General features: G+C 39.5%; 1 protein-coding gene and 1 non-coding gene across 9 annotated transcripts in view; both read right to left on the reverse strand.

The window, feature by feature from the left end:
• Positions 1 to 203: 203 nt before the first annotated feature.
• The window catches only part of TEX14 (testis expressed 14, intercellular bridge forming factor), a 30,261-nt gene continuing 3,113 nt past the window's right edge, over positions 204 to 27,351 (reverse strand). The window contains exons 2-31 of one of the 8 annotated variants that reach the window (XR_010825670.1): positions 26,013 to 26,127; positions 25,546 to 25,711; positions 25,163 to 25,299; positions 24,451 to 24,532; positions 23,880 to 24,010; positions 22,891 to 23,004; positions 22,317 to 22,440; positions 21,317 to 21,495; positions 19,975 to 20,126; positions 19,019 to 19,209; positions 18,659 to 18,797; positions 17,310 to 18,295; positions 16,474 to 16,580; positions 15,893 to 15,972; positions 15,071 to 15,337; positions 14,424 to 14,524; positions 14,003 to 14,116; positions 13,332 to 13,425; positions 12,553 to 12,643; positions 11,292 to 11,354; positions 10,040 to 10,167; positions 9,062 to 9,252; positions 7,640 to 7,691; positions 7,107 to 7,178; positions 6,211 to 6,288; positions 4,568 to 4,685; positions 4,299 to 4,394; positions 3,175 to 3,322; positions 1,398 to 1,461; positions 204 to 1,192 (exon numbers count right to left, since the gene is read on the reverse strand). Coding sequence is in view for 6 of the 8 variants with exons in the window: in XM_066979550.1 (XP_066835651.1) it covers positions 1,156 to 1,192; positions 1,398 to 1,461; positions 3,213 to 3,322; positions 4,299 to 4,394; positions 4,568 to 4,685; positions 6,211 to 6,288; positions 7,107 to 7,178; positions 7,640 to 7,691; positions 9,062 to 9,252; positions 10,040 to 10,167; positions 11,292 to 11,354; positions 12,553 to 12,643; positions 13,332 to 13,425; positions 14,003 to 14,116; positions 14,424 to 14,524; positions 15,071 to 15,337; positions 15,893 to 15,972; positions 16,474 to 16,580; positions 17,310 to 18,295; positions 18,659 to 18,797; positions 19,019 to 19,209; positions 19,975 to 20,126; positions 21,317 to 21,495; positions 22,317 to 22,440; positions 22,891 to 23,004; positions 23,880 to 24,010; positions 24,451 to 24,532; positions 25,163 to 25,299; positions 25,546 to 25,711; positions 26,013 to 26,127 (4,379 nt within the window). In the remaining 2 variants the exon portion in view is untranslated. Of the gene's footprint in view, positions 1,193 to 1,397; positions 1,462 to 3,174; positions 3,323 to 4,298; positions 4,395 to 4,567; positions 4,686 to 6,210; positions 6,289 to 6,316; positions 6,457 to 7,106; positions 7,179 to 7,639; positions 7,692 to 9,061; positions 9,253 to 10,039; positions 10,168 to 11,291; positions 11,355 to 12,552; positions 12,644 to 13,331; positions 13,426 to 14,002; positions 14,117 to 14,423; positions 14,525 to 15,070; positions 15,338 to 15,892; positions 15,973 to 16,473; positions 16,581 to 17,309; positions 18,296 to 18,658; positions 18,798 to 19,018; positions 19,210 to 19,974; positions 20,127 to 21,316; positions 21,496 to 22,316; positions 22,441 to 22,890; positions 23,005 to 23,879; positions 24,011 to 24,450; positions 24,533 to 25,162; positions 25,300 to 25,545; positions 25,712 to 26,012; positions 26,128 to 27,351 lie in introns of those variants that run through there. The other 7 variants (XM_066979550.1, XM_066979552.1, XR_010825671.1 and 4 more) reach the window with 7 other exon arrangements.
• Positions 26,610 to 26,824, reverse strand: LOC125184038 (small nucleolar RNA U3). Its single transcript, XR_007167141.2, has one exon. It is a non-coding gene; the product is annotated as a small nucleolar RNA U3 (small nucleolar RNA).

The raw sequence follows: 27,351 nt of genomic DNA on the forward strand, positions 1-27,351 counted from the left end.
TGCTCTATCACTACCCTGACGTAACTAAATGGATGAAAGACTTTATTTTTTCTTGATCTCTTCTGAGGAAAGCCCTCTCGAGTGTCCCAGTTTGCAGCATCTGCCCTGGAGCAAGCTCTACATCAGTAGCTAGTTGTACACATAACTGGATGATCAGAAGTAACAATAACAAATAAAAACCAGAAGAACCAAATGACAGCACATTAAGCTTAGAAACTTTTATTAGTGTCATTAAACCCAATTAATTAACAGTTACAGATAGGCAGAACAAGGATGGAAAAGCAACACATGGTACACGCAAGTACACGAAGGCAGCTAAAATTCCGCTGTCTGTTCAACAGGGATAAGGACAACCGTTACACATCCTGCACCTGAACAGTATTAAAAAGTTGCTGTGCCCATCAAAAGCCTGATCCAAAACTCAATTAGAGGGATTTTTTTTTTTTTGGAAGAGGCCTACCAAAACTGTAGTTTAATTAAACAGTATGTATCTTAGTAATGCTAACCAGAAATAACTTCGCATATTCTTGTCTGACAGGGAACGTATTGGTGCATTTGCAACCTCGGAAAGAACACTATCTTTTTCTCATTAACTTTCTGCACAGCAATTAATCCCCTTAATCAGTCAAATCAGTTCAACTCTAGATCACAAAAGCACTAAGAGAAAACAAGAAATTACCCTTGTTAAATTTAATGAGCAAGGAAAAACATACACCACATGGGCTGTAGCACGGCGCTCCACACTTCAGCATGGAAAAATTAAGTGAGAGCCTGAGCAGTGAAAACAGCCCACAGAATCACAATCATTTTGTCTGTAACACTGAAAACTGCGTAATACAACAAATTCTTTTGCTTAGGAAAGCATACATATACAGAGAAAGAGAAGAAAACACATAGCAGCTTAGTAAGTGGTGTTAGATTCCAAAAACTGATCAGTTTTGCAGTATTACTGATACAATCTTCATATCAAAACAGTATCAGCTGCATTACAAAGTAAAGGATTAAGATTTTTTTCAGTACTTGCGGCTGCAGCTAAATGAAGAGTGAGCATTCAAAGTCTTTTTGGCCAAAAAGGTTTGCAGTTCGTGGGCAGTGTACTGTACCAGCTGCAGTAAACAGTTGAGATATTACAATTTTTTCCACTGTCCATTCTAATCATGTAGGACAGCTGCTCTGATCCAAAACAATTATCCTGTAGGGAAAAAAAAAGTAAAAAATAGTTTAAAAGAGTTACACAGTTGTTTGTTCCTTATATCAAGCTGTACAAGTTGAAGAGAATGGAATTTTATATTGCAGCTCTTGCCTCCTGGGCATGGAAGACAAGAAATGTATCTCATGCAGAGAGAGAATACATAAATTTCTGCAGAAAGCCCAATTTATTTCATGGAAATGCTCACCTAAATGGAGAAAGTGAAGACAGCTGTTTCTGTAAGCGGAATTTTTGATCTTCAGGGTGTGTATCTAAACAAAAACAAACAAAAAAAAGCATGTTAATTCAACTCAAAACCAAAAACATACACAGCCACAACACTTCAAAGAGAATGCTCTGGTTTTGTCAGCATGCTGAATTGAGCGCTACAGATCCCTTTGGCTAGATCCATCAAGTTGCACTTGAAACCAGCCTGAACTCTGTTGCTCTGCTGGGTCTATTACACAGGAACCTCTTTGTGATGAGAAAACATTGTTTTCAAAGCCTGAAGCATGCTCCTACCATCCTAGTAATTTTAGAAGTCTGATGGAAAATAGGGTCATATATGCTAATGCTGTGCAAAGAACAAGCATTACCACGTTACCTCTAGAACTCTGAGTGTATAAGTTACCACCAACATTTCCGTAACTAACAATCTGGGACATTTCAAACTTTGGGTGCCTAACTAGCAACTGAAACACTGATGATGAAGAGCTGATTGCTATAGAAGTGTTAAATGCTCACAACGTTGAAGGATAGTTTTCTTTAAATCATTTTGTGCTACACATTGAAAAATCACTTCTTCCTGAAAATCAAAGTCTACTGTCTTTTTCTTCACGGAAGAAAGGGCAGTTCTTTCGTATTTTCTGCAAAGCAGTAAACGCACATTAATGTAAATACGACATCCTCTTCCTTTAAGAAGAAACATCTTTAACTGATAAATGCTGAACAATGGTAACCTCTTACTTTAGCTGCAGAACACCAGTCAGCTTTGACAGTCCCTAATGGAGATGTGGACTGAAGTACAGGAATGCAGGCTTTTTTTTTTTTTTTTTTAATTTAAATCAAGTGAAACACAAAAGTGTTTTTTTGTTATCTTATTTCCTTTATGCAGTTCTTTGTATTCTAACCAGGAGGCAGCTCACCTTGTTAACCAAGAATTATCTTATATAAAAAACAGAAACTTTGGCCAAAAAGAGAAGATATTTCTACTGCTTAAGGAGTTGTTCACTTGTTTTCATCATCACATTAACTTCTTGAATTTTAGACACTAACTCCCTCCCATATGTCCTGACCGAAACATTAATATAAAAACACAGCTGTGTCACAGACAACACAGCTGTGTCACAGGCACCATAGCAGCATGTTACAGAGGAACTATTTACACAGATCTAAAAAGCTAAGTTCCTTAAACCTGCTTGCAGAAAGATACCTTGGCTGCCAACCTATGTAAAATCCCTTCATCCCTCAAATAGTCCTAGAATAGAGGAAGCGCTTTCATTTCAGTTTGTGCCTTCCTCTCTGCTTCCAGTTTCTATTGGAGGAAAGCCAGGAGATACTAGACAGAGACAGATGTTTAAGGGATTTGATGGCATTAGCATACGCATCACAGGTACATACCAAACCATAGTGATAATAACTCCAAGTCCTTACAACAGCGTGAAGCCGTTAGGTGCCTAAGCCAGAGAGGCTGAAGACTAAATGGGACACAGAGGCGGCAATACCAGCTTTGGAGAGGTCAGTAGAGGAAACTGCTCTCTCACTACGAGACATACCCTCTGCAACTCCAGCAAATGGTCCAGAATACAAAGCAATAAAAAACCCAAAGTTTTCAAGGGTCTCTGAAAAGATTAAGAACAGCTTCCTCTCTTTGAAAAATCACAGGGTAGAAACAGCACCCGGATGGGGCGAAAACGGAGAAATGCAAAACACTACTCTGTGCAAGCTCGACAAATCCAGTGCTAAAAACATAAATGAAATACTGCCCATCCCAGCATCCAGCAGCTTTACAGATGAAGAGGACCTTCTGAACTCCCTGCACAGCCTTCTGGCTCGCTGCTTCCGGTCCCAGCTCCACCTTCCTCTACTCCCTTCTTCCTTCCAAGATCTTCTGGATCTTTCAGGCTTGCAGCCCTTAAATGACAGAATTTTATCATTCCTTCTTTTTTTTTTTTGTATTTTCTTTTAGAGAAGATGAATACAGAGTACTAAAATAGAAGCCACTGGAGATACCAGATGCTTTTTTACTTTTACCCTGACCTGTAATGGGCATCTGCCCCACCAACCTCTGAACAATCACTCCCCACCAAGTCTACAGATGTGCTTTACCTTCACATCCATAAGCAGGCTCCAATGATCCCTTGTGTGCATTACATAAAAGCAGTTTGACTATGAGTGTGAATGGGCTTTGGATTGAGCCACTTATGAACACAGCTATATATACACACTGCAGGAATCAGACTGCCCTATCAGCAAAATCCTCCTGATTATCATGACAGTTTGCCTTCTATATTAAAAAATCCTGATGCTGAACACAAGACTATCTTGTGTTCCTTAGTAAGATATATGTTAAGAATGACTTATGACTGCTCACTGGCATTTACTGTGGAGCTGTTCAGAGTTTAAAGCTCTTATCTTTGGTTCTAAGAGGAAAAAAAGTTATTTGGGCTATGCATTTTTTTCTTAAAATGATGTAGATACGATGCCTGCCATTTTCTTCATTTCTTTCTGTGTGGCCAAGCACACTGGCTTTCTCGAACTCTTCTTTAAAGATTTTTTTTTCCTAAAGATCTTTCATGATTTTATTCTCTTAATATACATTCTTCTCATTACCTCAGAAAATCTACCATTCTGGCAAATTATCTCAAATTTCTGTAAAAACGATGCACTTCCTTGCCTGTTTGAAGCATTTACTTTTCAACTACAGGAAACTGCCTGATATTCTTTGCCCTCCAATTTAATACTGAAAGTTCTGAATGATGCCTCCAAGTGGAGCTCCCCAAAACATTACTGTCTGAAGAATGACACTCCATTTCCTGAAGTCCCACGTAGGTCTGTATACAGAAGATAAACAAGAAACTTGTGAACAAAATATCAATTATCAGCTAACCCAAAGGCATGTCCCTGAGGTTGTTCTTGGATTTCCTCATCTGCAGGAACAGCATGGAGAATTCTTTCTAAAACGTCGTCAAGAGTGGAGTGAGCCCTGTTGAATAAAAGGTTTTAAATGAATGCTGGCAAGTTTAATACTATCCATTCTGAAAGAAAACAGTAGAAGTGATCACAGTTCTTAGGAGAGTTGACTTAATGTAAGCATTGAATGTTCTAAACGTTTGTAATTCAAAGCTAAATATGCCATTATCATTGTCTTTTTCTTACCTTTCTGTTTCCTCTGCTAAATTAAATGCCTCCTTAGTCAATACACTATGATCTCTCTTCTCATTTTGCTCAATTTCTTTTTTTGTGTCTCTGTCTTCCATTTTAATTTGACCAGCAACTATTGACATAAACAGAAAGAATTTAATAGCAAAGTTACGAAAGGAAGATACTAAATAAATTGTGGTTTTATTCACTGCACTTGGGAAACTTTCAGTTGTCTACTTTTTAATTTTTCTTTCCTCAGTCATCTGATCTTCTACCAATTAAGTTCGCATTATCTACAGTCATAGGCGGCCAATAGCAAGACCTAGATAAATATTTTACTGTAACACATTTTTAGATTCAGAAGAGTGAACATTTTGCTTCGTACTAAAATGAAAAATGCATGTGGACATTAATCTTTAATCTCTTGCCTTACAATCCAAGATATTGAAGAAAAATCAAAAGAAAACCTGTGGATGTTAGCTTTGTTACCCTACTTAGCAAAATCCAATGATATTCCCCCCCCCACCCCAAGACTTATCTCACTAAGTTCTCTTCTCTACAGCATGTGAATATATTCAGCCACCTTCTGCTAAGCTATGATAAGCAGGAAGCAGTAGGCTGTCACAAAAATGGAGTCTGAAATAGCTGTACTTTATGCAAATACAACAAAACCACAGTGATTGAACAGCAAGCAATACAGGCTGCTGCATTCCTTGCCACCTAAAAACAAGATACTCCTATGAATAAAGTCACAGTAGCTTCTATCCTTTTGGTAACAATTTTAAATGGGAAAAGATCTAACAAAGCTGTAGGGTAACACAAATAAGTGCCAGTATTATTCTCAAGTGACTATACTGTTTAGCTTTTTTACAGACTAACTCATATTTTGCCCTTTTAAAAAAAATACAAAAAACTGCTCTTCACTTTCTGACTCATTGGAAACAAATGCAGAGTCTATAAAGATTTATGTTTTCTGCTCCTCTGACTTTACTTGCTGTACATCTAAAAATGATTCCCACTTACTACTATTTGCAGTTTCAGAAGCACAAAGATTTACCGCTGCTATCTTTGGTACCTTTATAACAGAACAGGAAACATAACACTGATTACCCCAAGAGATGCTATTTTCTGACATCACGAGATCAGAAGCACTATTTCATGATGGTGAATATGAAACATAAGTGGTTCGTGTGTACTGGCTACTTTCAACTCAACCGCCCTTTCAGAGCGGAAACTTCAGCTCTATTTTACATCCGCTGCTCACCATCTATACTTTTGTGGGTTTCATCACTTACGTTTGAACGCAGCATATGTTACAGTGGCATAACGAAAGTAGAAGATTAATTCTGATAGTTCAAATCTGCAAGCCTTCTATAACAGATCTCTGCAGACTTTAGAGAGGTGAATGCACAGAGAAAGACAGCAAACACTGCTGCAGGAGGTACTGTTTGTGAAAACACTGCGTATCATCTTATCGAGAAAGGGGGAACCCTCTCAAATTTCTGCTGAATTTTCCAAGATAGCAACCACAAATACAAAAAAAAAAAAAGCTGAAAATTAAGTTTTTCAAAGTATTAACTTTTCAAAGTATTCAAGTTATTTTGCAGCAAAGTTACTTTCCATTTGTAATCTCTATGTTAGGACTATTATCAACTAACCATTTATTTGCACTCCATGGTCAAATAATCCCTTCTCTTCAAACTCTTGAGTGATGGAATCTTGCTGCTTTAAATACTCTGTTAAAAACAGCATATTTCCTTACATCTATAAAATTCAAAGTACCACTTTCTTTATCCACCCAAAACTCCATGAAAACTCTTACATAATCTATAGTTAGTCTGTATGTTAATCTTACAAATTGTCTCTGGCCATTACGTATTCAGTTGGTGACAGACTCCACAGCCCTGTTTTGGTGAATAAGGTAATAAAAAGATTAGAATTGTCTACATGCTTCATTTCTAAAAGAGCACAGGACCTATATACATTTAATTATCCTTCTGTCTGGTGTTTGTTTAGGAAGTTCACTGCTGATTAACCAAGAGAAAATTTTCTGTAACCCATACCAGTAAAAATAATGAAAGATTTTTACTCTGTGTTCTGGCTCAAGACATATATGATTAAAAAAATAAATGTATATCATTGAAACTAAGCTCTGCAAAAATACCTGACGGATGCAGCTACTCAGCTGGCATTGCTTTTAATGAAGAACATGCAGAGCTCCACGACACCTTTGAAAACTTCAGTCTACACAAAACTCATCTCAGAGTTAAATACATCTATACTCAATAAGCTAACTGCTGTCGTCAGCATTAACTAACCATTATATGAAAGGCAGAAACTTCAAGGACTAACTTAAATAACTGCCAGTTATTCAAGCTGTTGATGCCTAACTTCCTATTCATTGACCTGACTGCAACTAATTTGGAAGCTCTTGTGTATTTAAGTAGTGAATGATTTGGGAGAAATCCTGATTGTGTACTGAAGTACTGTACTGTCCTTGGCTTTAAAACACAGCTGGCAAGTCTCATACCATTTTGGATGAAGTGTCTCTTACCAATGTCATCCAGCAGCTCTTGGGCTGGTGGAGGGAGATCATCAATGAAGTGGTTAGGTGCCTGTGACAGTGCTGAGAGAGAAGAAAAAAAAAGTTTAGTTAATTAGCAGTGATTAATTCTTAATAACTGTGATATAAGCTTAGAGTATGACAGTATTTTGCTGACGTATATCATTTATCAATCTCCATGAGCCTGGCTCATTCACTTTTTATGAAATATCCTTAAGTATCATCAGAATGGAAAAATCAGAGCTAGACTTGCACATACAGCTCTCAATTTTGCATTGCAAGTTTTAGGCCAATAATATTTACACGGCAAACGGAGATTTATTAGAGATCAGAGATCTTAGCCTGCAGATGCAAACACAGAATTTGCAACTCAAGAATCACTAACAATACAAAATTGTATGCAAAGTTTTTTATCCCTACAAAGAGATGCCCAGAAAAAAAACAGTAAGCAAAACTGCTTTTCAAATCTGTTTATCCATTTTTTATCACTCTAATTGGGCTGGGGAGTGGCTTAAGAGACTTACCAGATGCCTTCCCGGTGCTTCTCAAGGATGAAGCAACTACTGACAATCCACCCTGTGTAAGAGCATACAGAATGAAACACGAAAAGGTAAACTGAAGAACTGCTGTTCGCCAATCCTTGCCTTTAATACACTATGTCCAAAATGAGGTAAAGTGTTAATTAAAGTCTTACTTAAGTTTTTAAATAAGCTCTTCAGTGTGTTCAGAATATGGAAAAGGTAGCATCCAGGTAAGCCAGATGTGTCAGATTTTGCCTAGGCTGTTTTTCACTCATCTTTTTTTTGATCATTAAGATATCGTCAGCTACACACTCTTTATTCATTTCAACACTGTGTACAGACAATTGGACAGGAATTCTCTGAAAGGACAGTTCTGACATCTCTCATTTTCCCACTCTGTTTTGAATCTTTAATTATTAAAGCCAGGCACATCTAGTTACCGAAAGAATCCCCCAAAAAATCAAGGATTTGTAATCAAAGGCAAGTCCTTCAAAAACGGAAATTGGTACTTCAAGCACTTGATCCTAGAAGAAAGTTTTAGACAAGGAAGTGACACATCCAAATCTCTCTACAGAGCCAGTCAAGGCAGCACTGTGCTGTTAATGGGTTTAATGAATTTTAACAGTCTGCTACGCAAGCCTAAAGACACAGCTGACCTGATGACACTGAATGCAGTTACTACTGTTCTGGTTGAACAAACTAATTTAATCTTTAAACGACAACCCCAACACTGAATAGGAAAAGCATAAAAGCAACTGTTCTATACGTAAGCTGCCTGGAAAAACAGCTAAGATAATGTTCTGTCTCCAGAACACCTTCAGTTCCAAAAATATTACCAGAAATCACTACAACAACCTTGAAAAACGTCAGCTCCAAAGACAGATAACGAAGTTGATAACATTATGCCACGTCTGCAGGCAATACAAAGGACAAACATCTTCAATAATATAAGGGCTTTCTGAACATTTACTTGCATCCAAACTACTTGTAACTTTTTTCCTCATGGAATTGCTTATTTACACTCATTTATATTCCCCCAGTGAATTGTGATAATCCTTCAGTTTCACAAGAAAACTTGAATACACACACACAAAATTTGTTTTCACTCAAATCCCCACTTCCACAAAGTTAAAAACCTGGAGTTCACCAGTTCAGTTGTGAATTCTGAACCATTCAGATAAGCCACCTGCTGTAGACACAGAAGATCAACTCACCAACAAAACTCTTCCAACAAGAACACACCTTTCCTACCCAATCATTTTGCTGATACTTACCCACTTTGGTATTGCAAGATTACTGGATCCAATGCTGAGAAGGCCAGGATAGGGCAGGCAAGGCCATTTTGACGGTTGTCAACATTTGCACAGGATTAGGTACAATGGGAAGCCCAACATTTGTGTAATTTGTGTAATTTCCTTCACTTACAGGCTCATTCAATCCAGATGAATGAACTTCTACAGGGGCAGAGGTATTTTCAGTGCTCCTTCCCTCTTCATAGGCTGTAGTGAATATCCTGGACACCGCAGAGGACACCTCTTGACAACCACAAGAGGAAGAATCCAAAGCTACTTCATGGCTGTGTCTGTATTTCTTAAAGGCTACTGATTTTTTTTCCTCTAGAATTAAAAAGAAAAAGAGAGAGATGGAAAGATGGTAGCAAAGCTAGAAAATTATTATCTTGGTCACATTTCAATGGAAGTAGGAAAAGGTTTCTTGCATTTGAACAGGCACCTGAACTAGAAACTCTAAGATTATTGTCCATAAAATGATCTTTAAGCGAAGTCCAAACTGTTTGCCCAGGAGTTTCAACTCAGACATTATTTATGCAAAACTTTACTAAATGAGACTCCCATAGCAAACCAAATTAATGAAGTACAAAGAAAACAGAAGTGTTGCTTTAAGGGTAACAAATTAAAGCTCAACAAACTTTGAGATCATCTTATCAACAGTCTAAACATTAAGCGTTTTTTACATTGTCTTCAAAATACGAAGTTCTACAAGTATTACTTCAATTTTAAAACAACTTCTGATCGACAAAGGCTAACGTAAGCATCAACTACCAAGTGATTATTTTTCACAGGCCTTTCAGATAGTTGTTTTGTCAGTCTGTAAACTCTCCTCTAGTTCTAGTGTCTTAAGAGATTGCTTTTGACCAGACAGGCCTTACCTACAAAGTTTTAACTATCCAGACGAAAACAATGAGATTTCAAACAACAGGTACAGCCTTTCTTATGATTACTTATTCCAAGCCTAACGTTTCTGTGCTGGCACTTAAATGAATGCAGTTTCCATGATTTGCATACACAGCTTTTACGTTAGGAAGTGTTGGCAGAAAGGTCTGACTTCTGGTGTAGAAGGTTTAAGCAATTCATTGGTCCTCCCTTCTTTTGTCGCTGCTGTTACCTGAGCTGAGTGGAGTGCTGACACTTGTGGGTGCATGACTCACTCTGGGTGTTCTACAATTTATATTCTTGTAGTAGTTCTCCTCCTCACAGGGAATACTTGACAAATCCTGAATATCTGTCACTGATCTGAAGTATTGAAAGATGTTCTGACAGTTAGAATAGCCAGTTATTACACTTGTGAATCACTAATTTCTGCTATTTTTAGGTTCTTTAAACTTTACTTTTGTTCAGTCTTATCTAGTTTTCCAGAAGGAAGCAAGACAATCACTTTGACAACTTCTCAAAGAGTTCTTCAAAGGCTAAAGAACAACATCTTCAATGATCTTGCAGAGACAGAAAAGGTTAATAGCATTCCTCTGCTTTACAGAATTTCTTCGTTTTAGTAACTTTTATAAAAGCAACCACAGGAAACTACCTCCAGAAAGGACAAGAACCTCAAATGTGAACCACTAGGAAGAAGACTGTATCCAAAGCCAAGGGAAAACCTTAAACATTTAACAAAAATTAAAAATCTCTTAAAAATAACATAAGGTCTTAGGAGCCTTTAAAAAAAAATTACACAGATAAGCTGAAACTGCTAAAGATCTGCACAAAAGTGATGTACGTTCAAGTAGCAAAAATGTCTGTTGGACTGGAATTATATTAAGCAAACCAATGCCATTTGCAGAAGATTACGTTATCCTCAGAAGACCATTAAATGATCATAAATTCACTGTTACCAAGTCAGTGATTTCTATGCAAAACTTCCATTATCTGTGAAAAAAAGCTGACTTTAATAGTTAAGTCACATACCTCTTGTGCACATTTTTCCTGAGAATATCTATATAGTATTTTTGTAATATAACTTATTTAACTACATACTAACAGTTGAATCTTCAAAATAATTTTGTTTCTTCTGTGTAGCGCACATGGGAGAGACAAGGAATAGTTAGAATGTTTAATAATATTATTATTATAAGAAGAATGTTACAGTAACACTGTAACATGAATAGGAACACCCAAATGACACTGCTTATTACTTACGAATATGAAAATATTTCAAACTAAGCTAAGGACAATTGTATGTGACACCTCTTTTATACCCATCTCCCAGCTTATCACGATAAAAATATACTTTCAACAATCCAAACAGGTTTCCACTTCTCAGCTTTAGTCTGTGTTATCTTCCTGTTTTGTATCAACATCGACCATTTACAATGGTAATGACCAACTTGCTGCAGTTTCAGCATAGAACAGTTTGTGGCTCTTACATATCTTTTTCTTTGGAGTCTTCCTGCGGCTCTCTTGATATCAATTCTTGGGCTGCTTCAACACTAGAGTGAGGGAAAAGGTCATATTCATTGATCTTGTCAGAAAAATTATGAAAATAAATGCATTTTCTTTCTTCTCTCATAATGTTTAAAGGATGACCTTCTCGCTCAGGTAGACAGCAGGTCATTATTTATTTATTTTTTTTGCTTAAAACCTTAGAAATTAGAGAGCAAGCTAGGAGAAAAGCACCATTTTAAGCACATTATGGATTTGTATCCAGTAAGAAGAAAACATCTAAACGACACGCGCAGTTTCATAACTAACGGAAGGTTGAAAGTTGAATAAAAATCTGCAGTTAAATAAAAACCTGCAAATATACATCACTATGTTGTTTTATCATCCTTTGATTAGTTGACATTGTAAACTATTCTCGTTACCTACCTTTACCTTTTACAATGGTAACTCATTTCCTCTAGGGGAGGGGAGAGAGTACAAAATACTGAGAAACAGTAAAAGCAGTTCTCACGCCCATGCTCTGGAGGAACCAAGCAGCTGCTCACTCTGGGGGACACAAAGCAAGCTGGCATCAGGGAGGCTAAGGGCTTTTAAGAAGCCTGAAAACCACTGCTGAAAGACCTTCAGGGCGCGGACTGTTTCTCTTTAAGACACAGCACTACCTGAAGCATGGGGTGGTGATTCTGGTGGGCATCTCTTCATACTGCTAGAACACAGAATTTACAAAGACATTGGGCAGATAAACCATGTGTTTGGTGAATGAGACTGCAAGTCCCCAAGCATGGGCTACTGTTATCTGCAGGCAAGATGTAGTGAGCACGCTTGCATCAGACTCTTCCGAGGGAAGGAGAAAAAGCATGATCTTCATGCCACTTGAGCCCCAAAACCAAAGCAGAACAAAATTAAAACAGATGACAGAAGCCATAATTTCAATTATCTTTGCTCTGTTTAAAACTGATATACTGTTCAGTGTAAAAGGAACTGTAATCTACGTGACTTTTCATATTTTACTCCCTCATTAAGCAACAAAAAAATATACTGAACACGGTAAAAAACAAAGCCCCATGACAGTCATGAAAGTCCTTTTAGGATTTTTTGGCAAGGAGCTATGACATGTAGATGATCATTAAAAAGACACCACTGGCACCTTATTTGAATATTAGATATATATGCAGAATTAATAAAGAGAACACACTTTATAACCTGATTTATGCTTGAAGTAACGATGAAAATAAGTTTATCTACCTGGCTACAGGCATATGGCTAAGCTGATTCACTCCTAGTGTGTTATTGCCAGAGTTCTGTGCTGCTGTGCCGCAGAATAATATTTTTCCTCCTGAATACAAATAACAAATGTTCCCTGTTATTGGGTTTTGCAAGTACAAAGGAAAGTGACATAACTCATTGAACAGGAAATTGCAACTTTATTAAATTTTTTAGTTCTTTTGACCTTTGTTGTTGTCAAGAGACAAATGTGCTTTAAAGATGCATTTTCATAAACATACCACAGCTGCCAGACAGTCAACCACTAACGCACCAGGGAATATCACAACATTTACACATTTGCGCTCAGAGAGGCAACAGACTAAAGCAAGGATCAAGATCGTTTCTCTGCTCTACACACAAAACTCAGCTCTTACAGTTTAAGCTCAAGACACTTACAGCAATAAGAATATTAATGTGTAAATGCAACTCTAATTCAGTTTCCAGCACCATTCCAAGTCACATGAAAACAAACTTAGCCTTAGGGCATAATTGCTAACAGGTTTGTTTTGTTTTTATCAAACCAAAACAGCGCAAGAACATAATCATCGCATCAATGCTATTTCAGTGACTGTAATGTCCAAATCTCATCTTCCAAAATCCTGAATGTCCTAAGCTCTAACTGTAATAATGAGAAGAGACCAAGCAACCCTAAAGGATCTAGCTTCAGCCTTCTGACAGGAATGCTGCTCACAAAAATGTAAGTACAAGATTTTGTCTCCCTGTCTCCAAAGGGTCTTTAGAAGAAAGAGCACATTTACCTGACACCTGAATACCCAATCCTGCATCTTCAGATTTCCTTTTCTGTAAAAGGACGTCACAAGTGTCTTCTAATTTGTCCCCAGGATTTGAGATCTGGAGCAGAGGGAAAAAAAAGAAGTAAATTCAAATTTCTCGCAGGCAAGCTATGAAGGGTAGTACAACTCACACAGGAAGATCACAATCAGAATGAAGAGATTGTTTTGCAAGAGCTCATCATCAAACAGCATGGATTGGATTGAATAGTCTGTACAAGTTTCAAGTCTTCATGAAATGAAGATTGTTTTAAGACTACTGAGTACTTATAGTTGATAGAGCTGGGAAGAAAAGGTTAACATTATCAGCTGCTTCAAACTTTTCTCAGCCAAAACCAGAATAATTTTAAGGCTCCACAGATTATGTAATTTCCTAGTAAACAAAGAAAACATGCCCCTCGTATTTCAGAAGTTTGGGTGTGGTTTTTTTTGTTTGTTATTTTTTTAAAGGAACAGGGTCAAAATTTTCTTCCACTTAGATAAATCTTTTTGTAAATACTCAGAAGAAAAAAAAAACATTCTCCCATTTTTCTATATTTCTTCAAATCAAATGGGAGCCTAATAAACCCACATGTGATTTAACTTATGTCCAACGTTCTTGAAACAGAGTTCATTCCTGTCTTGTCTGTGATTTTTACCTCTAGATCTGTGTTTCCCTGAGTAGGAGGAGGAAGGAAATAATCTGGAGTCAAGAATTCTTCAGACATGTCAGCAGATGAAGTACGGGAACAAGGTAATTCTCTTGAATGCCCCTGTGAAAGATGTTATCATTTAAGATGCTTTCTTCACTCTATTGAATATACATTTTAGTCAGCAATGTTAGACAATAATACATCAAACTGAAACAATATATAAATTCATTGTTCTATGTTTCAACCCAGTTCCCGCTCCTCACAGTTTACAGAACCACTATATGTAATACGTCAGGGGGACTGTTAGTCATATCACAACTGAAACAATCCGCTGTTCTGGTAGTTCAGTGAGCAACACGGAGAGACCAGGCTAAAACGTTTTAGGGAAAACAAGCAGGAACTAGACTTCTTGGAATACTATACATACTCTAGAGAGAATCTCAGCTTGTTGAAGAATGACCAAACTCTTATGAATAGTTATTCCAGATTCTGCTTGTTCATCTTGTGATGGTGACTGGCAACTTCTCCCTAGAATGTCACAATGGAACAATCATTAGGCTAAAAGTAACACGAATTTAGTGTTCTGAACACTGATGTAGCATCAGTGAGAATGTAGAGTAAAACTACGCTGCCTGCCAAAAACATGGAGAAAGGACAGGCAGAACACAGCGTTAATCTAAGCAGGTGAAGCTTTCCTTGTTCCTTTATCCAGAACTATTACAAAAACACCGTCTGTACTATGCTGCTACAGAAAAAGCACCTTTCAAGTCCAATTAAAAGAAATAAAGGTGTGAGAGCATAGCCATGGATTTAAAAGCTTTGGGTCTCCCATACCAATATATGTTAATGATGATGAAGGGTCTCCATGCTCACTGGACATTACATCCAGCTATTAAATAACAGAACTGAGTATTACGTTATGTTAGCCAATGCCTTAGCCATTGACCTGCTTTGGAGAGGAGACTCTGGAAGAGAAGATGGCCGATTATTTTAACAAAATCACAGAAGATGCAATCTGCTCGGAGATGGAAAGAGACAAAAAGGGAGATGAAATAATCCTTTTTTCAGCCTTACCCCCAGAACTTATGAACATAGACTCCAAATCACTCTCCTCAGATGCAGATCTATCCTCACAACCCACATCCCAAGGCTCAACGTTGTCACCTGCATGCCATCTCTCTCTCTGTTGGTCTCGACTTTTTCGGACCCTAATGGCAATGTGTTGAAAGACTTCCTCTATGCTCTCCGTTTCACTTTCAGATGTACATTCACTGGTTGGATTTGTAGAAATGAGTTCCAGTTGTCCTGAGGCCACTCTTTTGGCCATTTGCTTTACTTCACCTACACAAAAGAACAAAATTTCCAGCTCCTGCAACAGGATCTATACCTTCAAACCCTTTCCTATGTTTCATTGTATCTGCATACTTGGAAATGCTGAAGTTATAAGCCTGTGTATTCCTTTATACAGAGAAGAACTAGGCGCTTCCTTCTATTTAAATTTAAAACCTGCATAAATCAATATGGACAAGCCTTCACATGAATAATTTTTGTTAGTTTGCATTCTCTATTATTCATTCTGTACTGCCATCCACTGGTCGTTGCTATACTACCCTTTCTAAATTCACATGCCGTCCCTCCCTTATATCCTCTGAAACAGGGTCAGATACTCCTTGAGCTTTATAGTCAAACCATCTTAGCGTGGTTGTGATTATTCCATGGCCTGAACGCACAAGATGTTGGATTCCACTCATTTGGTTTTCCTCCAGGAACAGCCTAATAAAGTGATTAAGGCAGACAGACCTTTCTGAACTAACAAAACGTGTTAAGTTTTAATACACTACACTGCAGTAACACTTGCTAGTAACATTAAACCCTAGTTAATGCCAATTTACTTACTCCTCCATTCTGGTTGCCTCATCCTTCTCTCCTCACTTGTTTTTGTACTGTAAATTTCAGATGCTGAGTTTGGACAGCACCTATGATAAATCATTACAAGACATGAGAAACTGTTAATGCACAAGTGTATTCTGTTAAGTATTCCCAGTCAATGAAACACTAGAAGCTGTCCCACAGCACCTAACGTAGGGCCTAACCCTCACCTACGAAAGCCAGAGTGTTTGTACTGAGAATTGAATGAGGCTGTGTACAGAGAAGAGAGCTGCCTTACTACTAGCTTCACCATTAGATTGCTCTCCTTAGGCACTGTTAGTTTCAGACTACTGACCTCCATCAGAAAAGCATTCACAATCTGTCTGAATACCACTCTTTAGAGGTAACTGCCCTGTTGCAGTAGTTACCCTGTCAGCTCCGCAGCTGACAATGAGTCACGGTAGAGTCCTAATTGGACAGATGGCTTCTGGCTTACTGTAAAAACATTTAATGCCATCTTTAATCCCGGATGTGTCTACTTTTGACAGTGGCTGTAGCAAGATGAATCTGCTAGAATTAATTCTTTTGTGAACGTGATCAAAACTTACCACCTCTCTTCTCCACTTCCACTTGCTGTAGAATGTGAATCACTCCCTCTCTGACACTGCAAGTTGAACTTATTTTTGCATCTTACAGATACACGTGGGAGTAAATGCTGAAATGAGTCCAACAAGCCATGATTCAGCGCGTTGGGCACTCTGTTAATTATCGGTTGAGCTGTCTGTGGGACATACTAAGAACCAGACCATGCAAATTCTACTTCCTACATTTTATTTCAGTAGTACTTCTCAAGCGAAGGGATCACAACTCCAGGCCTTAACCTCATAAAAGCTCTGCCTGGATCTACAGCAGGTTTCATGTGTATGTAAGCAGACTGTCATGACACCTGGCTCCCAGAGGAAGGAGTAGACCTAATGACCCAAGATCAGTCCCACAGCAGATACGATACAAATTTCCCTCTCTTTCAGCAAAGCATGTCAGCTACTTATAGTTAATAAATAATTCTAGATCATTTTCATTATTAAGTGGCAGCCCAGACCTTCTTAACTAAGCATACCCCCCTGCACCCCCAAAAAAAGTAATAAAATAATAATAATCTTTCTCCGCTTGCCATTTTTCCTAACAGTCCCACTTCAATTTTAGCACAAGATTTTACTCCCTCCTCAATTACTGGACAAATATTTTTCTGGGGAAAATATAAAATTACTACTGCAACGCTGAGCTGACCATTTTGTTTTCTTTTCTATATACAATGCATATAGCATGCACATATATTTTAAAAAAGACAGATTCTTCCTTTCTCTTGGATGCCATTCATAACTGTCTCTTTGCCATAAACCCGCTAAAGAACGCAGTAGTAACAAACACCTGCTCCACACTTTACCTCACGGTCTAGGCCCTCTTGATTATCCAGGCTTTTCACCCCACTGAAGCTGAGATCATGCTGGTTGTTTTCATTTTTACTCTTACTCATCTGATGAAAGCTCTTCCACTTTTCGTTCTGAGCTGCCCACATTTCCTCTGCTGCCTTTGAAATAGCCAGGAAACCATCTCCACCCAAACCTCCTCGTGCCTCCCGTGTTACCAGAGGTGGAATATAGTCTCTTGAGGGCGGACCTATGGCTTTCCATAAAAAAACATTAACTCCAGAAAAAGGGTTATTGGTGTTTTGGTAGATATCATCAGATCTGTTCCAGGGTCTGTCATGAAAAGTTTGCTTAGAAAGCTGATACGTTCCCATTTCCTGGAGCAGCTTCTTTTGCCTTTCATTGTCAATGAATTTGTCCAGTTTTAACTCTGTTCTGCACAGGGAATCTGCTGCCTGCTGCAACATGTTCTGAACAATCTTTAAATTAAGGACACATTTACTGATGTGCTGCTCATCTGGGGACGGACCACTCATTCTTCTCCCAGCATCTCCTCTCACCTGTGCCAGCATGCACAGGTCAGAGACCTCACTTTCCCCTTCCTCCTCTTCTGTAGCGTCCTCTGTGACTGAGTCTGAAAAGCCACCTTCCTCATAAGCTAGCTTTTCCTCACAGTACACTCCAGGGGACACAAAAAGGTCTCTGAGGGCAGCCTTATCTTTTACCTTTTGCTGCCTTTCTTTATCCTTTAGAGTCTGACCTACTCCAGCTCCTTCTTCCACGAAGTCTTCATGAGATTCTGGATAACTGGCCAAGATTTCATTCATTTCAAAGCTACAGAGGCTGTCATCCACATCACTGACACCGCAGGTCGCCTGGACTTCAGAATCTATGTCGTGAATTTTTTCCTGTGCGACTGGCTGTAGATTGCTCGATGCCTCACAGTCTACTAAAGCATTATTCTCCTCAGGAAAAAGAGAGCATCTTGGGGCAGCAGAGCTGTCTGGAAAATTTGATGTTAGGTGTTTAGCTACTCCTCCAGATGTCCAGACACACTGCTTTTGTACATTTAGCAGTCAACACCTTTTAGATACTGCATAAGCAGCATTTAACACCTCTGCTGAAAGCAGTGTGCCTGAACTTCAATCATTAACTCAACATACAGTCTTGAGTTTACATTAATAATTAGGGTGGCAGGTAAAATCCAAATATAATTGCTTTCTGTTTTCAATCTATATCACCAAATCTGTAAGTGCTACCATTTCAGTTATTTACAGTAGATCTTCATGGACTGAGAAAAATCCTAAGGAAAGGACACACAACACCTTGCTGAAAAAAAAAAAAAAAAAAAAAAAAAACACCTTACCAGCCTCTGTTACCTCTTTTTCTGTTCTCTTCTGGTAGCTAAAAGCTGATGCCAAACAGATGTTTACATCTGTAAAAACAGCAGGCCTTTGCACTTTTGACATTTCATCAGCGTGCCCAGTCTGAGACTTAGCCAAGTCCTGTAACACAAGAAATATTTTTAGAAGCATCTTTAATTGACCAATCTAGTCTCCACCTTCTATTTTAAGGTGGTTTGCCTCCATGATCAGAGAAGGATACTCACTGTTCAGATTTCACACAAAAAACCTCCCACCTAGATTTAAGCTGAACATCTCGAATCCAAATGAACATAAAACTCTTCCATTTTTAAAACATGAAAGGCTACTATCCTGGAAATCACCTTTAAATCATTTTTCAGTATATACTGAATATCCTGAAGGTTCATGGAGCGGTTCTTCTGTTTAGGTTCTAGCCCTGACTTTACTACACCATAGTAAGGTATAGGAAGTCTGACATCCGCTTCTAACTGCTGTCCTGAAATTATGAGTTGTTTAATAACGGAGTCTTCAACACCTGTCCAGGGCAGGGTCTCTGCAATGCATAAATACAGATTTTATGTCACAACCTGTATATTAAGGGAGGGGCAGGGGGTACGGAAATGAGAGAGAGATCAAAAACAAGGAAGCATTTCGTCTGCACGTTCTGTAAGTTACAACTACTGTCACAAACTAAAACAGTACTCAATCCAGAATCCAGCCCGGCATCTCCCTATCTCACATCAACAGTGGATGCTTTAAAGGGAGCTGACAGTAATCTCTTGGGTACAGTCACACAGTAACCCACACTCTGTATCCTTCATTCCTAACCAGCTACGCTTCTAGGTTAAATTTTCAGAGTAGTTATTTTTTACCCCATTTCTCTGTCAAAATAGTCCAAGTCAACATATAACACAAGTTTACCTGTAGATTTTCATATTGATGAAAAGGATGAAAGGTGCACAAACTTGTTTTGCATATTGCAAAAAATTAACTGAGTATTTTGCTGTCCTTGCATGAAGGAGATTAAACAGCAGCAATACAACATACACAGAATTCTGTATTTGTATTGCCTACCATTAATCTCGTCTCTTAGTTAAGCAATTTCAAGCTTTTCAATTACACTTTACAAGTGTCTCCAACAGTCTGCCATTGTCATCAACGTTTGTTTTTTGCCTGGTGGGTTCCTCCTCCAGGTTACTTCTGTATGTGCACTAACAACAAGGTTTTATGCAGCCACTTAGGGAAAATAAACAGTCTGCACTGAAAATCTTCATTGGGCTACCCTAGTGACAAAAGAAGCCTAAGCTTATGCACATACCTGTCAAGGCCTCCTGCATTACTGTACAGAAACTGTAAATATCCGATTTCACTGTGACAGTTTTTTCAAGGATTACTTCAGGTGAGCACCATTTATATAGCTGGACTGGGACAGGAATACGAGTCAGATCACTGTGTTCTCCACTATCTTTGCTATACAAAAGGAGAAAAAAGTTATAAATTGGGACACACAGCACACTCCTCTAAACAACTGTGTCTTTTGGAATTAAACACCTGAGCTTGTTTTTTATCTTCTTCTAGCTTAAGTACCTAAAAGATCCAAGCAGACCTGCAAAAAAATCTGTTGCATTTTCACACCAACAAATCCTGTATTTTGGCGCTGTAGAGCAAACAATTTTTCTTGCAGAAGTAACAACTCCTTTAAAAACTTTACACCAAGCAATAGTCAGAGTTTAAAAGTTCCCCATAGTATTTTTACAACCAATTCTTCAGCATTCTGTGCCCACAGCAGACTGCAGACAAAAGAAAAAAAGCTGTCTTCTAGATTCAATTATTTTGCAACGTATACATGTCTAAAAGCTAACTTCTTCCTCACACAAACTGCAATTTATGTGTTATTTATTTCACAGTAGGCTGCAAGTATCTGTAGCTATAAGAAACAGCCAAGATTTAGTAAAAAAAAAAATGAGTTTTCAAGGACATTAGGAAGTATCTTTGCTCATTTCATGACATTTCCATTGTCAGGTTTTTGTTTATTATCAATTTTACTCTCTCTCTTTACAGTGTAACCGACCTTTTATTCCCTTTCTAATGCAGCTGCACTGCAGGCAAGAAGTTTATACAAGTATATAGTAATTTACCAGATAAAAATGTATTGTGTCCCTCATAAAAGGGACAAAGATGTACTAAAGCTTCTTCTCGTCATTGGCGGCACTTAGTAACTACCACCAGATCTTCGGCCCTTTTAGGCAAGCCTCCATAAGTGCAAATTCAGCAGAACAAGAAGTGAATTAAAGTATTTCCAGCCCAGCAACAGAATTAGTGACTGACTCAGAGAAATTTCATCTCTTCTGTAAGATTACATTCTGTCTCTGACAGTACCTCTAAACTCCAGGGAAGACCACCTTCTCTTAATAGTTTCAGATACTCCTAACACAGAATCTAAGTTCACCTAAAACTTGCCACATAGCCTGTAGCAAAGTTAATGTACCTGAGCAGCGATAATTTAGAGTTCTTCTCTCCTGTAACTCTGTTGCCTGGCTCAGAGGCAGGGGAGTCACCTAGTCATCAAGCAGGACACCTGCTAAACCACTTCAGCAGAATTCAGCACTAAATTCGGTTTTGTGTTTGTTCCCTCCACGAACAGTGAGGCAATTCTTTACCTCTCTATCATGTATTCCATGTTGCATAGCTTTGCCTCTCCAGAAGAAACAATCTGAATAGCGTGGGATGTAATCGAACGATGGATAAACCCCCGGGAGTGTAGAAAACGCAAAGCATCATTAATTTGAAGCAGTACATGCAAAATTGTCTCCATGCGCAGCACTGGAAATTCTGTACGCTGAAAAAAACAGAAGTACCCATTTTGTATTGCAGGTCTTCAAAGCCTGAACTACTGAGAAATCATTGTACACTAGAAGGCAAAGAAAGCAAAAATGAAATGTATTTCATTGTAGTAAAATTCATTTCATATTTCATTGTAGTAAAAGTCATATGAATTACACTTTCTGAACAACATACATGCTCTCAGTACCAAACAAACTACTAATACACTAAACTGGAATTAAGGAAAAAGACACTGATAATGCCAAAATTCACCCTGAAGCAGAATCAACTCTTAGAATCTCCTGTCTTTATCTGCAACTTATCTTTAATTTAGATGTTTGTACTTGAACTCTTAGGGGGAAAAAAAAAGGATTCAATTAACTATGGAAAAAGAAGAGAAAAATATCAAGTGATAATAACAAAATACAAACTGGTTGATTAAAAACATGCAACCGAGCTCACGCCTTCATTGTTATATACAGGCAGCCTGCAGCAAATTGCATGCATATATTAAAGGACAAAAGCTGGTCTCACCACATTTGCGGTGCACAATCACATGCAGAAGTTCAATGGAATTTAATAGCAGCCATTTTAAGATCAATACTAAACAAGAAATCCAATGCAACTGCACCTAAACATCAACTGAAGTATTTGCCAATGGCAAATTTCACCAGCATGTACAGAGTACCTAATACTGTGCAATGAAATAGAAACCTTAATACAGACCAGTGATTTTGTATTTTAAATGAGTAAAGACTACAAATATAGTTACTGAACTCCTTTCTCTCAAATAATTAGTGAAATAATTACGATAGTATTTACAAGTATTCCAATTACCCTTTCATGAAGGATGCTGTACAAAGAGCCAAAGTTTACCCTTTCGTATACTAAACGGGTTTTCTCCAAATCACTAGACAGACAAACAGACATCAATTGCAGCAAATGCGGATGACGGAGTTTACTGCAAAGGGAGAGGGGAAAAAAGTTACAACAAATCTAAGATTAAGAGTACTGGCCCTCTGGGCCTTTTTACCAATACAACATGTATGCTTGTAACTTATTGTTTAAATAGCCAAAATTAGAAAAGAACGGTAGATTAGGAAGCATTTAAGAAGAAATAGGGCTCGCTGTTGCTACTAGGGCAATCTATAAGCAAGCCCTCCAGGAAAATGCAATGAAGCATTCACACAGACCTATCAGAAAAGAATAGCGTATTCTTTATCTGTATCCTTCTCCTGTATTATACATAGTGAAGAAAATGGAGTAGGAAGAGAGAGAAGAAAGACCTGCGTTTCTCATTTGGAGAGAAAGCAGAGTCACAGTGTGATTCACCTCAGGAAGACTGTCAGGCTTTCTCCCAGCCTCAAACCCCTGCAGCACCTGTGCCCACTGCACACTCGCTTGTTCTTACCTACTGTGCTCCTGCTCTGCAATGAGAAGATCAGCTAAGCGCAGCTTACTGCAGTTCTGATGGGGCTCAAAGCTGAGTTCCTTCACTGTAACTCTGCTGCTTCCCCACATTAAGCTACAAGGAGAAGAGGAGTATCTATGACATGCTTTTTACAGGTTCATGCCCTCCCTCCCCCCTCTGGTTACAGGACTACTTCCAAAGAACTTTGTGATTCCAAAATACTCTGGTGCTGGTCTCCTACCGTTAGTAACAATCCATTATTTTGATCAAGCAGGCAATAGCATCTATTCTTTCAAATGCATAATAAATTCTCCTCCTGTTGAAGACAGGATGCAGCAGAGTACGTCTGCTGTTCAAAGACACTACCTTTCCACGGCCCACGGTAAAGAACAAAAAAAACTCTAAAACCCCTTTCACTAAGACCATCAGCCCACTTTGATACAAGCCAGAGCTTTGAGAAGATAAATCACTGATTTGCAGATTCCCTAGGTGCATCTTTCAGGCACAACTACTCGCTACACAATACAACAGATTAATAAATAAATAAATAAATTTTAAGAAGGCCAGAGTTTGCACTTGCAACGTTAAGTTTGCCACAGGTTTGAGCAAGTGGGCCACAGACATGCACATCCAGAGGCCTGTGGTCTGACCTGACAGTTACAAGGGCTGAACGCTGAGCAAAGCAACCCGTGCTACCCCAACAATTTATTTCCCAGCACAAAACAGGAGTCGGTAACTAAACACTGTGATCGGTGGGTAACCACGTATGGGTTAATAGTGCCGGAAGGGACAAGAGCAACCGATAGGTATCAAAAAGGTCTAAAGAACACACCAATGGGTGGGCTGCAAAACACAAGTTACTGACAGAAGTAGTGGATGAATACTCACCAGGCAAAGAAAGCAACCCAGACAAAGCACCTACACAATTTGCTACTGAACAGTAGCAAATACACACGAAGAGGGGGTAAAGCCCTTTTGATTCCACTCACTTTGTCATGATCATGCATGGTCCAACACGGTAAGAAAACGTCGGTTCATCATCTGCCTGAACCACTTCTTTCTCCCCAATAATCGGGAGAGATGCCAAGTACCCTAGATGCCTGCTGCCTGCAAGATAGAACTGAAACAGCACCCGCACATAAACCGAAAGGAATATGCAACAGTTCCCAAGACCTGCATTACATCTGCCACAAACTCACTAAAAACTTTAACCCAATCACTGCAATGTGAACATTAGCCAAAGCATCACGATGAAGCCTTAAAGTTATCCATGTGAAAAGCTTAACTTTCTAGTGGAGTTGAATAAGGAACACAGAAACAGTCACGGAGAAGACTTCACTGTTTTTTTTCCCCCAAACCAGCTTCCTCTGATAAGGCCAAATGACTAAAGGTCTGAATATTTGGGGTCCCCACAGCTTTTTTCCACCACTTCAGTAGAAAGAAGAATGTATTAAGAATCAAAAATAATGGAGGCAAGGTAATTACTGTGAAGAACATCTGACCGAAAATCATGAAATCTGTATTAATATCGTTAGAAAACCATTATCCACAGCATCTTACCTTCCCAAAACCAAAGCTGTAAATGTTCCTGGCTGCATTAGCTCCCCCTTTTAGAAATCTACCCAAAGGACTGTCAACATTTCTAAATACCAAAAACATAAATAATAGGAGTAACTAATATGCCATGGCAGAGTACAGAAATAATGCAACAGCCACGTATTTTTAATGTCATGATTGTAATGCATATGCTGAAATTTCAAATTATTCTGCAAATAATTGAAGCTTTTAAAACACGCTTTTATGATACGTATGTTTCAAGCACGGTGGCCAAATACACACATATATATATATACACACACACACACACATATATAATCACAGGCACCATGCATCACCTTTTCTTCACAGGTATGTATTTCTCCTGACAAATATCTGACATAAAAGCTCATGAAATTGTTGTAAACACACCACCGAAAGATTTAGTGACCTTGAAAAGTCAAGAACAAACTACTTCATGTTACGGCCATTTTAACGTTACTTAATACAGTATTTCTTATCACTGATTTCAAGAGTAAATATTAAGAGACGTCTACAACTACCAATTTCTATTTGAAACTCCCGTAACAAAAATAAAAAGAATGATCATTCCTAATATGCTTTGGTTTCAAATCCAATAGCGTCAAAATGAACAAAAATGCATAAATTTCTTTATATAATATGGAGTAAGAGTCCAGGAGAATCAATACTTGAGCACATGAAAATATATTCTTACCCTTGAACAAGACCACCAAACCTAGATGGACTACAAACCAGCGCTTTTGAGAAGCAAACCTTCCTGAGTTGATCACAGGGAAAACTTTGAATGGCAGCCTGCATGTGGAATGTACAGCGCTGTATGAATTCCAGCATCTGGGTGGAGAAGGAGAGGAAGGAAAAAATGACCTCAGAGCTGTAAGTTACTCCATTTTGAATTAATAAATCCTGGCCAACAAAAAATACCTCGTTATTTGAAATATTGCAAGTAAGCTGCAAATAAGTAGGCGCTTCAGGAAATTTATATGCAAAAGGTTTTGAAGAAAATTACATGAAAACATTAAAAAAAATTATCGAACACTATGTGACTAACTAGACATATCCACTTAAATGCACACATACCTGAGCACTGCTTTCTTTGTCAGCTGACATAGCCCAGCACTGCGGATTTTTTCCATCTTTATCGTGTACTCTCAGGTCACCTCCTTCATCCAGTAACTTGCTAAGAATCCACTGATTTCCTGAGAACGCGCCTGCGTGGACTGGGGTGCTTCCATCATAACAGCGACTGAGGAACATGAAATCAAGAAGGTTTCAGCCAACCACTACCAAATTCAACCAGCTGAGCCTCTGAGAAAGAAAGCAGTGTAAACATAAAGCTTCTGTACACCCAAACAGCAACATGTCCAACGGAACAAGGAAAATTAAGCACCTACTTACATTCCAGGAGCTTTGGCTCAAATAGCGGTATGTGTCTTAAGCACTTCTTCGCAATACACAGCAAATATTGTGTATTACACTGACTAAACCCACTACAAGATTAAGTATCAGTTCCAGTTTAAAAGTATAAACTTATTTTTGTACTTAACTGATTAGGGTCAGAGCCATAATCCAACAGCACATCCACTATTTTACCAAGACCTAACAATGCAGCAGTGAAGAGAGACGTCTGGCCCATGGAATTCACAGCATCAACAAAGGTGCCTACAAGAACACAAAAGATGACTATAGGTGGGTGTTTTAATTATTCTCCCCATAAGAAAAAAAGCTGTGGGTTATTTAATACTGCAATGGACGGCTGTATTCCCTCCGAGATAGAGGGAAAGTGTAACGTGGTATAAACTGAATGATAACGAAGAATTATTGAGTATTCTTCATAACTCTCTATATGCCATGCCCCTGCTACTGTGCAGTGTTTTCATATAAACAAGGTGTAAAAGAGTGAAGTATTAATTCGGAGGAGTGTGGATAACACCAGAGCACTTAACTAGAAGCTGAATTCCCCTCACAGGGTCGCTAAGAGGAACATTGTGGCTCCTTCACGGGTTTGACCCAACGAAAACCATTTATGATCTGAGCGCCGAACAGCAGCCTCGCTTTTAGGAAAGCGGATCTGTAACACGCTGAGGTGTCACATCCCCCCTTCCCAACCAAGATCTGTTTTTTACAAGTGAAAAATGACACAAACCACTCAGCCTGTGCCCTCTCCCTCCCAAGCCCCGTAAAGGGGCCGGGAACGGTCATCGATGGCGGGAGGCCCCTGCGCAGCAGCAGCGCCGCCCGCCCGCCTCGCGCTCAGGAGAGAGCACGCCGCTCCTCCTCGTGGCTTGTGACGCCGGACACTTTCGATCACACTCCTCTAGTTACCAACTACAGAAATGATCCCTGAAAGTATAGTCCTGGCCTCGCAACCCAGCCCCGACGGGTCCCACGGCCGCGGACCGGCCCCCAGCTCACGGCGACCCCCCGCTCCCCGCCCGGCCCCGCCGTTTCCCCCCCTCCCCGCGCCCAGCCGCGCCCCCGCCGCCGTGCGCGCCCCCGCTGCGCCCCCGCGCCCCCCCGGGAGCGCCCCGCGAGTGGGTTCGGCGGGACACGCCCCCTCATTTGCATGTAGCGCGCTGCCCGGCCAATCAGGCGCGCTGCTTTCAGGGCCCCGCCCCCCGTGCTGCAGCCCCGGGGCGCGGAGCGGGGCCGGGACCGCCGGACCCCGGGCAGGGCCGAGCCGCCGGCAGGGAAGGGCAGCGGGAGCCGTGCGCTGTGCGGCGTCACCCGGAGGTGACACCCGGGCGCCAGCGCAACACGGAGCGGCTTCTCCTGGCCCCAGGCTTCCTCCGGATGCTGCCTCCCGCCGTGTCCCGGCGCAGCACCCCCCAGCCCTGCTCGAGCGGGCACGGTGCTGCGGAGCCCGAGGCACGCGGCCTCCCGTTG

This window comes from Anser cygnoides, chromosome 18, assembly GCF_040182565.1.
Source record: "Anser cygnoides isolate HZ-2024a breed goose chromosome 18, Taihu_goose_T2T_genome, whole genome shotgun sequence".
Lineage (NCBI taxonomy): Eukaryota > Metazoa > Chordata > Aves > Anseriformes > Anatidae > Anser > Anser cygnoides.